This window comes from Egretta garzetta, unplaced genomic scaffold (assembly GCF_000687185.1).
Source record: "Egretta garzetta isolate BGI_Z169 unplaced genomic scaffold, ASM68718v1 scaffold610, whole genome shotgun sequence".
NCBI lineage: Eukaryota > Metazoa > Chordata > Aves > Pelecaniformes > Ardeidae > Egretta > Egretta garzetta.
This window is the reverse complement of record NW_009258216.1, coordinates 129927-142650: the sequence shown is the minus strand read 5'-3', so window position 1 is coordinate 142650 and position 12724 is coordinate 129927. Positions and strand designations below refer to the sequence as shown.

The 12724-nt window shown below is 37.2% G+C and overlaps 1 protein-coding gene across 1 annotated transcript in view; it reads right to left on the bottom strand.

Annotated features, from left to right (window-relative positions):
- Positions 1-12724, bottom strand: part of CNTNAP2 (contactin associated protein 2) — a gene marked incomplete at its 5' end in the record, with an annotated part of 206777 nt that overhangs the window by 176171 nt on the left and 17882 nt on the right. Inside the window, one exon of the mRNA XM_009643874.1 lies at positions 5583-5710. Within this exon, the coding sequence (XP_009642169.1) occupies positions 5583-5710 (128 nt within the window). The remainder of the gene's footprint in view (positions 1-5582; positions 5711-12724) is intronic.

The window sequence follows — 12724 nt, the reverse complement described above, 5'->3', positions numbered from 1 at the left end:
GCTGAACCTATCACAATTGATTGGAAAGTCATAAGAAATTAATAAAAAAAAATGTATGTAGATATATCTAACAATACAAGCAAAAATAGGGAAATGTAGAAAAATCTAGAGATTTTGATTATTTTCTAACCTGAGTAGCAGAGAAGTAATTAACATTTCAAACGTGAATTGCCTAAAATTCAGATAGGTAATTCCATCACATAAGCTTCCAGTGGAATCATTGCTCTAGAAATTTCAAAAAACAAATTTTTGTATTTTGTGCATCTAATTATACATTTAAGAGGCCAGCTGCAAGTACTCAGGCTTGATTTTCTTTTGGGAGGGTATAATTGATATTAATTTTCATTTTTTACAGTGTTTTCACTTCCAGTAACCTGTAAGACAAGTCACTATATTACTGAAATGTTGTCTAAGATACAGTAGGAGTAAATTGCTTCTACTGAAATGCCAGCTGGATCTTTTACCAGTTCAAATTGTTTTTTCACTGGGCTACTCTCCAGCTTACCTTACCTATGTATTTAACAGTAACATCACTGCTGGTTTGATTGAGTTGACATGTTATGTATCCTACTAGAAAACTGACTTCGTTCATAGGTTTAATGTGTAATTGAAAACTGCATTGTAAGGCAGTGCTTTTTTTTTCTGAAACTCAGGTGGTACCATTAAAAAACGAGTTCAAGATGTTGAAAGTGTCCTCAGTTTGGAATATAATAAAAATGGACTAAGCATGCATATGAAACAGTAATTTTATTTTTCATGACAGCTAACAGTTCTGAGTCACCAAGCTGCACATTTGATGCATAAGAAGTACCTAAGGAATACAAACCCACACTTTACCAAGGATACCAGCCTATAAGCACTGACTCTGGCAGTGTCTGTCTGTTTTAGGTATCTATAGAATGGTTTTAATACAAACCTAGAGCCACAAAAAAATGTCCACTGTCTGATTAAATAAGCCAACTCTACTGGAACATGGTGAAAGGAAGTGCAAGAGTAAAGCCAAAAGCGGTACTTAGAAGTGAAAGAAACAAAGCATTACGCTATGAAAGGAGTAATGATGAACCATGGTCAAAATCACCAGATAAAAGAACTCAAGGTATATTTCCCCTGAGAATACACAGACACAGACACAGGCACACATGCACAAACAGGAACAATGCACTGATGCAAGAACCGAGTTTTGATTTCTTCTTGAATTTCTGTCATCTGTCAAGGAGACTTTTTTGTCTGTCACTGCAGATCCTACATGAACAGTGCTGATACTGGCTTTCATGAAAACTTAGCTTAGAGAGAACCACCGTCAATGCAGCTGCTTCCTCCTCCACATTTTGAGGGTTAAAGATAATAGAAGTAAAGCACAAAAAATGATTCATGGCTCAGAAATCAAAGTCTTACTGGGAGGGTAAAAACTGTACACCGGAGGAGATGGAAAAAACATAAATCTGAGCTGTGTAAAAAACATCTCCCTGTTAAATTCTATCTTTGGAATAGTGGAAATGGGGCAAAAGGAAAAGAGGCTCAAGGAGAAAGGCAAATCTAGTGCAGAATAGTCAGTCTGTCTCCCCCTGGGCTCATAAAGAGCAGACTTGAATCAAAATCCTTGGAAGTCCTTGGGAAAAGGATACTTTTAGCAGCTTACGAATATAGAGCTTTGAGAACACCAGTATTTTCCTAAGGGGATTGAAAAGAAAGTCTTGAAAAGGTGCCAAAAGTCACAAAAGTAATTTTGATTCAATACGATTATTGATGAAATATCTGTAGCAATAGCCCCAACACAGTAAGCTAAGACTTTCAGTTCGGTTTCAGAAGAAATTACCAGACCCATTTTTGCAGCCTTCATCTACCACCTCAGGCTGAGCTTAGACAGAAAAAAAACCCAAACAACATATTTGTGTTCTTTTCTAAATGGAGATGGCTTGAGGTGCCCCTTTGCAGTACAGTGCAATAACATAAAGAGATGGACAAGGTCTTTCTGTTACTGGTTTGGACAAAGACAAATACAATCTTAAGAATCTGCTGATAAACTGCCATTGCCATTCTGTAAGCACAATGCTCATGTAGCAGTGGCCAGGAAGGACAGCTTTCGTTTAAGTCTGGGTAGAACTGACATTTGCTCAAAATCCTTGCAATTTAGTGCTAAAACCCCCACTGAATCCATATCCTGGTTATGCACCTGTTCTCCATAAAATTGAATAAGTCTGCTTTCCTGGAAGGTCACCACTTAGAAAAATAATTAAACATTTAGAAAGCATTCCTCAACATCAAAATAGCAAATTGAAAAAAAAAAGACATCCTGGATATTTTATCCAAGGTACAAGACAGGCTCCAGGCAAGATTTATGGGATTTTTGCCACAATGATCAGATGAGTCTTCGTCATTCTGGTAGAACACAGCAGCTGAAGCAGATCTTTTGAGAGGTAGTAAAGGTCTTTTTTGCTGTCTGCTTTTCAGGATGCAAATAGTGTTTCGTGAGGTGCAGTTAAATAAGAAAAATACTCATGGAACACAAAGATGGATAATCATGCATGGTCAAGTTTTCTGACTTTATTTCCAACAATGGCCACCATCCAAGCTTGCCCTGAGCAGCCTTAATCAGGTCATAAATCAGAGGAATAGAAAAATGAAATTGTCATTTTGTGGGACCAAAATAAAATCTATATTTCTGAAAGAAGAATCTAGTGATTTTTTCAATAAGAGAACAATTACAATTGTGCAATAAGGGTACTACATTCCTAATGTTCCTTGGTTTGTGTCAAACAAATGGCATGGAGATGAATGATTTTCAGATTTACTTTGGTAAGTCAATAGTGTAGGAATGGTTAATTGTTGTGGCCCCAACTGATTAATTGGTTCTTTACAATTTTGATGGGTATCAGAGGAAAGGAACTGCATGAAACAACACATATCTTTGCTTTCTTTAATCCTCCTTGCCCTCAAATAGCAAGCTTTCAGCTGGCTGTCCTTATGGACTGCAAAGGCCAGCAGCTCTGCTGTACTCTCACAGCTCTCAGGTACAGCCGTGAGTGGGCCTGGATGACATGTCAGTGTCTCTAGATGTTACATCGAAATAGCTATGAAGTGCATGGCAAATTATACTGTAATTCTGACGTGAGAATATGGCCCTTCATGTTGCTGCAAAATATCACTGGACATCCCATGCCATGGACAACCCTCAGGGCAGTATGAGATAAGTTGTCACAGTACTGGCAGGCTCTACAACCACAATAAGAAATCCTTCTAAATAGGTAAATTTTTATTTGACAGGTTAGGCATTCTTACCTTTTCCACCTTCCTTCCAACCAGACCAAAAATCTGTATTTCTTTGCCAGTCTTCATACTTCTAACTGAATTTCATTTACCACCTTCAAAAATTGTACAATAACTACATACAAAATACATGCAACTCAACTTCTTGTGCTGTGTCAAGAAAGTCAACGTCTTCAGTATTAATAATGTTGGTTTTGATGCGCGCAATATACTAAAAATGGATTAATTGTTTTTTTAAAATCCCTTCCACAAATTCAGCACTTTGAATCTTTCTTTGGAACAAAAGCACAGTTTGAAATGTCGGAATTTTCCACAGGACATAAACCTTGTTTTCCACAAGCTCTAATCCATGGTGAGACAGTACTGATCTGGGGTACAGCAACTATTGTATATGGTCAAGGAACAATAGCAAGGAGAATGCATAGTAAATGCACTTGGAATATAAAATAGTAGCTTTTACTAACTGCAAAGGACTGGGGTTTATATTATCTCCTGTGAGAAAACTTATAACAGCTTTTTGACCTTAATATATGGTCAAGGAAGTAAATTCAAATTTATTCATAGGCAAAGTTTTTTTAAAAACTGCAAATCATATTTGTAAAGTTCAAACACAATATTCAATTAATCAGGATGTTAGGAATATGCCCGTTCAGTTTCCCAAATGGCTGTGTCACTCAGTCACACTCTAATAAAGGTTACTGTCTGCTCATATGAGGTTTCATTTATGCTAATATTTATACATGGCTCACACTTTAGAGACTGATATTTCTGGCAGCACTCAGATTCAGGATATGAGGAATACAGGTGCAAGAAAAGTGCTATTTGTTATTTCTTAGTCATCGGTTGTAAGATCCTGTTTCAAAAATGTTTGTCAAAGTTGAAAACAAACACAAGCTGACCTGTAATTAGTCAAACACCATAAATAATAAGCACCAAATAGGTGATGTGAGAGTTTGCAAACATCCCATGATATTTATTTCTGTTTGTTAGGCATCAGATTTGTTAACAAAAGCTGGAGGGATCATTTGCGCAACCCAGAAAGACCCCGAACAGAAAAAGAGGCTAAGCACATTCAGTTGTATCACTGAGCAATGGCCTAGGGTTTTGAGGCACTGGACTGGGACCCAGAAAACACTCACTTGTATTTGTCCTTCTGGATGACTCTGAGTATATGATTTCCTCTCAGTTGGGATTAATTACTTTTGCTTAAGGCAGGGATAGTGATACTGACCTCCTTTGTAAAGTACCCAGAAACATGCATATGGAAAGCATGTAGCTGTAAAGAGGCAGTGGAGGAACAACAAACCATACTCATCCCTGACGTGCCATGTTAGAACATGGTTAGAATCAAGTTGTTTAACTTGCATGGACTATGCCCACACATTCAATATTTCTCGATCACTGCAATCTCATAGGTTGACTTAGAGTACTCTTTACCAGCATCTGAGTACAGATTTTGTATGCAAATATTATTTATTGTACATTAAATCGGGCAATCTTTCCTTACTGCACCTCTTGTAACAGAACGGCCTTCAAATACAGAGGACAATGTGTGTGCCAACTGCACAGAGTTTAAGTTTTTGAAGTATGATTTAAAAGGGCCTTAAGCAGTTGCTCTGCCTTCAGCAGTGAATTTCACCTTCTGAAATATAAAATAGATTGAAGGAAGAATACAGTCCTCCTAACTGCATACCAAGTTTTTTGTGTGTGTGAAGTGGAAATTTCTCCATTATGCTGATTTACTCTATCACCTGCTGATCAAACGGGAGGATGTACACATCCTACCAGCACTCAGCCTGGCAGTCAGAGACTACTACAAAAGACTCCTAATGTTTTACATGGGAACATCGAACCCTGACATGGTTAACACTTCATAACAATCTTGTCAAACTTTATACACCTGTAAACAGAGTTTACAAAGATAAATTTTGCCATCATTGTAGTATTTACATCCCATAAACATAGCTTACAGTGATATGCGTAGCAATGATAATGATACTGACAAGAACACTCAACAGAAGCACAGATGTTGAGAGATGTTCTTATGCCATCTGTATTACTGCTTATATCTACATAAACTTAGTTGAATAATCAAAGTTGCCACTTTTACCATAAAATAAAGACAGATATCGATATTTTAAATGCAAAGATGAGCCATTATATGTGCAGTTTCATAGACAAAATTTCTCAATTCACATCATGCGTTCATAGAAGAAAGTCTCTGAGTAGTTGCATGGGGTGTCTACAAAGTTACCTATTTCCAATTCAGTTTGCTTTCTGCCCAGGAGTAAGTGGAAGAAAACCAGCCAACTTACGATCTCCTTGACAACGCACAGGACCCACAGATATCTTGGCTTCAGACCCAGGCCGGTCAACATCTCCAACCACTACCTGACTCACTGGTAGGTGCTCTTTATATGACAACATCCCAGTGTCTTTTCTCCTGAATTACAGAGAGAGAGAAAAATAGGGTAATTGTGAAATTCATAAAAATAATTTCCTTCATCATTATTATTGTTCAATGAACTAAGCACTGAAAGAGTAGGAATCTAACAATTCCACCAGTTTAGTTTTATCATCTGAAAACCTGTCTGAAAAGACATCAGTTTGAGCAATAATGCTGCCCGTTTACTGGAAAATTGATGGATAGCAGCTACTGTCACCCAGGAACCCAGTCAGAGGAGCAGCTTGCTTTGTGGCCAGTCCGAGACTCAGCTGGGCTTGTGTGGGTCTTCCCGCTTTCCAGACTGACCAGCTTCATATTAGTGGGTAACGCTTTGCTGTTGATCTCCTTGCTGATGTCTTCTGAGAGGGAAAAAAAATCCTAATGCTTCCTAGAATGAAGCTTTTTTGCTCTAGTTGATGACAGTTATTATCCTAACGATACAACCTCTGCATACTAAAGAAACAGTGCTTCTTTTATATTTAACTTTTCTAGTATTATATTAAAAAAGAGAAATTAAAGACTAATTATCTGAAAATGCTTGTCTTCTTAGTCCTGTCATTTCTCACACTAAGTGCCTAAGTCCAAAAAAACTAAACTTGTGAATCCAACCACAAGTATGCAGCTCAAACCCCATTTCAGTTAACAAGATTGCTAAAATTCAATTTATAGTCATGTCTAAAAGCTCCTTATTTCAACTGCAGTTGAAAAGGCACCACTTTTTCATGCCTAGACCAAATCATTATGCACCGTTACATTTTTCCCGTATAATTTCACGAGCTGAATCCAGCTGGCATGTTGAGTGCTGCTTCTTCCAAATAGAAAATAAAATAAAATAAATGTAATTAGGTACCCTATCTCTCAGGTCCTTTTTCTTTTTTTTTCTTTTTTTTTTTGACATAGACACATGGAAGGCCAAAAATATCCACACAGGAAAAAATGCACTATATAAAGTGTTAGGACAATACTTTTTGACACAAAAGAAAGTAAGAGGAAGAAAAAGAAATCCATCTATTTCTCTCTCTTTTTCCCCCCTCTTTCTTTTTAGCTGTACCTTGCCATGTGATTGAGTATCTAAAGTAAGCAACTTTTTGATCTAAAAATAAAATCCTTTGTTCAAAAATACCATAGGATGAAGGATGAATTCAGGATCTGGAAAAGTTACTGGAGTGCACAGTGTGAATATAACTGGGAACTGGTAAGGATTTCAGGAAACTGAAAACCTTTTTCATCTCTGACTTGGATGATTCCATGATCTGACTCATTAGATTGCTAAAAACTGGGAAGCACAAGCAGGGATCTGCATGTCCTGTGGTAATAGTTGCATTTTTCCAGTGCACGGTAGTATTTTGCAGTAGCATCTCCAGTCATCATCCTCACTGGGTCCTTCTGAAGTGACGGAAGGCAAACCATTCTTTTCAAAAGAAGCACAACTAAAGTAATTGCAAAAATAACATTTTCGAACGAGAGTTCATTGGAACTCCTGTCTGTTCTTTGTGATCAAGAGAGTAATTAGAGATATAATTACTAGAGGTTTTCAAATAGTAAACGACTGTTTTCCTTAATCTGTATGTTCATCCCCTTCAGAGCACTTGCCTTTCTCTGTGAGCCTTTTGTATTGTTGAGATCATTAACCCTTTCTGGTTGTACACAGCTGTAACAGGTGCTATGTTGGTGAGGCTGCCACAGGGGACTGCTAGAAAGGAAGGGAAATGGAGAGGAGTAACCCTCTCAGGCTGCTTCTGCAGATTGTCCTAGGTTGCGGCATACCGCTTTTCATCCACAGATTGCAATGCCCTATACAAAGGTATCATATTCATCAATTTGTAGACAGGAGATATAAGAAAAGGGAGATGAAAGGACTTTGCCTTTAAGAAAGAAACGAGTGAATACAAAGCCAGGTATGTAGACCTAATCTTCCATCTCTCCTGAAGACCTGTATCCATGGGACCCACTCCCTTCTAATAGAGGATAAATGTAGGTCATCACTTTACTCTCCCTGAGATTTTCCTCTGAGGCTGTCGGTCTCTGCTGATTGCTACTCTTTCAAAGAATGCTTTAAAGATGGACGTTTCTATTTAAAATAAAGAATTCCTCAAAGAGAAGCAAAAAGAAAACTATTGGCATTTCTCTTTTTTCCTTCCCCTACAAAAGGAGCTAATATTTCAGCTCCAAATAAGGATGTCAAAGGACAGCCCTTTTACTGTCACTAATAGCTTTCACCTCCTTTGAAGCAAATAAAAAGGAGCAGTAATGATTTTCTCCCTCTTTACTGATCATGTTTCTACTAATTTTAATATTTTATTTATGCATTTAGTGATGTGGCCATTTTAAATCTGTTGCCATGACAATAAAACTAAATGTTAGAGTTCTTTTCAGGAATAGCCTTCTTTTCTGGTAATCACTTACTAGTCTCATCGTTGTAGGAAATGCATTCTGTCCTGCACAGAGGCTATTGAGGGCTGGGAGTACTGAACTAAGAGTTGACAGAAGTATGTTGTCTTTTCTCCAGCAGAACCTACATAGTTCGTTTGCTCTTAACAAAAATGGATAATGATAGCTTTTGGCCCACGCGTGCACCAAAAAGACAAATACACTCAAGAGACTGAGTGGCTTTTCTAAGGTACTTGTAGTTCCTCTGGACATATTAATCAGTGCTGACAAAGTCAAAAAAATTAAAATGCTTGACTTTGTACTACACACTTAGAAATAATCACAGCTGGAACACTCAATTCCTGCAAGTGATAATGCTTCTGCCAGTATTTAAAGACTTTGCACATTAAGAGGGTAGAGAAAGTCTCTGAAGTTTTTCCTCACCAAAGAAAATCCCCTTAAGAGAATAAAGATTGAATTCAGAGTGTGTCATATTCCTATTAATAGCCAAATGGGAGATGAATGAATCTGATCAAATCCTGTAATTATTACCAGGAGATATTGATGAAATCTCAGTGTAATTTTCTAATTCTAATTTCTTTTCCTATATATAACAGTCTGCAGAGTGCTTCAGGGTGCCTTTGAATGAAAACAGCAGATATTAGTGTAAGGTTTATCATTGTTTTGATTATGATCGTCTACTTACTCTTCATAAGCATTCTGTGGTATGTAAAAAAGAAAAGCATTATGCATATATCAGCAACTGACATATTCAAACTAATGATAAGAATATATCGCTATCAATTTGTTTATATAATAATTTCATACAACCAGACTTCTTTTACAGGAGTAATTTATTTTCTCCAATTTTGTTAGACATCACTTAATTATCAGTCCAGTCCTACATAGGAAAACACATAAAGAACATACCACAGGTAGGAATAGAATTAATTTTAAAAGATATGGTTAAATGAGCTAAGGAACTGGAATTGTTTTGAGAACAGAAAAAACACACCTTCTGGATTGAAACCGCAGTGTGTGCTGGTTTCAGCTGGGATAGAGTTAATTTTCTTTGTAGTAGCTAGTATGGGGCTATGCTTTGGATTTGTGCTGAAAACAGTGTTGATAATAGAGAGATATTTTAGTTATTGCTGAGCAGTGCTTACACAGGGTCAAGACCTTTTCTGCTTCTCATACTACCCCACCAGCGAGGAGGCTGGGGGTGCACAAGAAGTTGGGAGGTGACACAGCTGGGACAGCTGACCCCAACTGACCAAACGGATATTCCACACCACATGACATCACGCTCAGAATTAAAGCTGGGGCAAGAAGAAGGAAGGGGAGTACGTTCGGAATGATGGTGTTTTGTCTTCCCAAGAAACTGTTATGTGTGATGGAGCCCTGCTTTCCTGGGGATGGCTGAGCACCTGCCTGCTGATGGGAAGTAGTGAATGAATTCTTTGTTTGCTTTGCTTGTGCGCAGGGTTTTTGCTTTACCTACTAAACTGCCTTTATCTCAACCCACAAGTTTTCTCACTCTTACTCTTCTGATTCTCTCCCCTGTCCCACTCGGGGGGGAGTGGTGTTTAGCTACTGGCTGGGGTTAAACCATGACAAGAGTTAAAACACATTATTTAACTATTAGCAGTTGTTTGAAGAATACAAATTCCCAAGTATTCCCATTTCAAAGGTATACAGTTGTCCACTTCCCACAAGACCCAGCTTTTTACTATGCAAGCCCATCTATTGTAATCCCTGAATTTCCATAATCTATCTGAGAGAGGTATAAAGCAGTTTAGTCCAGCTAATATCTGCAGACGAAAGTCTGTAAAAAACATTGGGAAGGGTACAGACATGCCAAGTATTAGTATTTTCTCTCTTCCAAAAATATCTGGCAAGAATTTTATTTATATTAGAACTGCTAAGAAGAGCTAATATTACAGAGAATTTAATGAACAATGCAATTTTGGCAGCAGCCTTAATAATCTGGAAGCAAGTTACTTGGAAATATGCAAGCTCTAATTAACAAGATTAAAACCAGGGTAAACAAAAGCTAGGATTAAAGCAGAACTAGCTAACTTTTGAAATGTTTTGATAAAATTTAGTTAACTTTTTAATGTATATCCTATGCAGGACAAAAGCCATACTTCTAGATTCAACTTCCCTTCTCAGTAACTGTAAGCTGCCAACAATATAGTCTCTAGGCTGAAAACTTTTATTTCCACTTGAATTTGCTGTTCTCAAGGATTCTTATAAATCTCTTGTCCCTTTCCCACAAGTCTTGTCACCTCAGATACCATTATATGTTAAGTTGGAGCTAACGACTCACCCTTCATCTGGCTGCCAAGGGGTGTTATGGAAAATTTCTCATTACGGAATCATATAAACTGATGGAGACTCATAACTCAATTCAAGTTTTTTTCCCACACTGGCATTGGACAGGCTGAGGTCCTATGAAACACATTGTTCTCATATTTCTAACAGCAAAAGAAGGAGAAGTTTGAACTCTTACAATTAGGACTAATCTTAAGGCAGTTAAGCTTCTCTATCATGCTGGTAAAAAAAAAAAAAAAAAAAAAAAAAGAGTAACTGCCACTAACCTTCAGCAACCTTTGGTGGGTAAGCAAAGCTTATGTGCAGGTACAACTGTTACCTACTTGCAAACATGGGTTTGCAAGGGTGTTCAGTGGAAAATGCAGAAGTAAAACAGGGAAGCAGTCTGGATTTTTACTTTTATTTCTGAGAACACTCAGAAATATTTTCATTTTTGAGAGCACTCACCTCCTGAAAATCTAAATAATATGCTGAAAGACCATCTAACCCCAGAACCCAAATTACTAACATAAACAAGTCCATCCTTTGACATCTAGTAGTGAAGATAAATTATACCAAAGACGTGAGGCTGATGATGCAACAGGCATAAGTAATCCCTGTTTAGAATTATAAAGAATTGAATAGATGAGATTAAATTAATACACAAGCATCATATTCACAAATAGTCCCACCAGAAGAATGATGAACAAATTTAAGATACCCTCAATGCCAATGAACTGTACAAAAGAAACACTGGAATTTGCATTTAGCAAAAGTCAGTTAAGTTATTTTCAGGAACTTCAAACCTTCTTTGAAGAAAAAAAAAAACCAAACCAGTTTAAATTAGCCAAGCAAAGACATGTTTAAGTCACACTTTTTTCCTGAGATTGAGACTTGTGTCTCCTTTTTCACGTTGCGCAGTCTATCCCTCCCCTGACCTTTAAGATGAAAAAACTTTAAAATTGCATTAGGAAATATACTTGCTCCTTTGGACACCTTTCAAATTTTATAATCCCATAACACCAACCCTCTTAATTAAATGCAAGTTAATTTGAATCATTATGAACATCCTTATGAGGATTATATATAACAGTGATTAGAAAATGAATACTTGGTAAGGTCTACAGTATATAATTCACAATCATGTTAATAAAATGCCTATTTTAAAAAAAAAAATAATAGCATCTTGATTTTTTTTCTTTTAAAAAAAAACTTAAAACAATATGAGTCTTCCAAAGACAGAGTGTTTAAACAAGACTTTCCAGTATGACCAGGCATGTGGAACTGAACTGAACAATTTAAGATGCCTGATGATGAAACTGTATCACCATGGAATTTATGCAAGCAGTTTGGTGAGAGCTTCTGAGTTAAGAAGTTCACAGGAAGCGTGCTCCAATTTTTCCCTTTTCTCTGCTTGGCAAGAGATGAGACACAGAAACCTCTGGCAACTCAGTAGGAACCTTGAAGTCCAGAAGATATGCCAATGCTATCACTTACTGATTCCATGTGTACTAGAGATATGAAATCAGATACATTGAGAAATTTGTGATAAATGTGTCTCATCGAAAAAATCCATCAGGAAGGCGATTGAGACTGTTTAGACTGGTTCTACAGGGCTCTTGCCTGAAGGGACTTCTTGACTTTCCTTTCCTCCAATAGGAGTTTGTGAGAAACTGAATAACTACAGGAAAAGGTGAACAATGGAGATAGCAAACTGGGCTCTGCTTTTTTTTTTTTTTTTTCTGAAGAATATGGATTAATTTCAGGGAAAAATATGCCTTTGCTGAGTATTTGCTCATATTCTTCCAATAAAACAGTGGAGACAGAAGGTCTTTCCTTCAAGTGGAGCAGCTCCTCTTACAGACTTCATTTCTTCAGCATTCCTTCCCAGAAAAAAAAAAAGAAATTTGGGGCTTCTCTTCTTTTGGGGTCCAGCAACTCCTGTGACTTGACTGTTATTTTTTCTTGTTTCTATACCAAGATATTTTAAGAATAGAATCTAGGAAACCTACTATGCTCTAGCTGATCTCCAGCACCTCTAGGTCTTTGCATCTGCCATTTTTCTGTCTCAGTTTCAAAATCTTTTAAGTAGGACAGGGAATGTGTGTGGCATTTCCTTTGGGAGAAATGCTGAATCTTTTATTGGGATGTCCCTTCAATCTTGACTGACTATGGAGATTTCAGCTGAAGCCAAGAAAAGAAGTTCTCCTGTGGACCTAAGGCTGAAATGGGATGCTACAGGAATTTTCCAAGAAAAACTGACATTGGAAAGGGCAAATAGCTTGCTCAAAGGAACTTTTGTTTTTTTAAAGTTTGTTAAAAACTCTA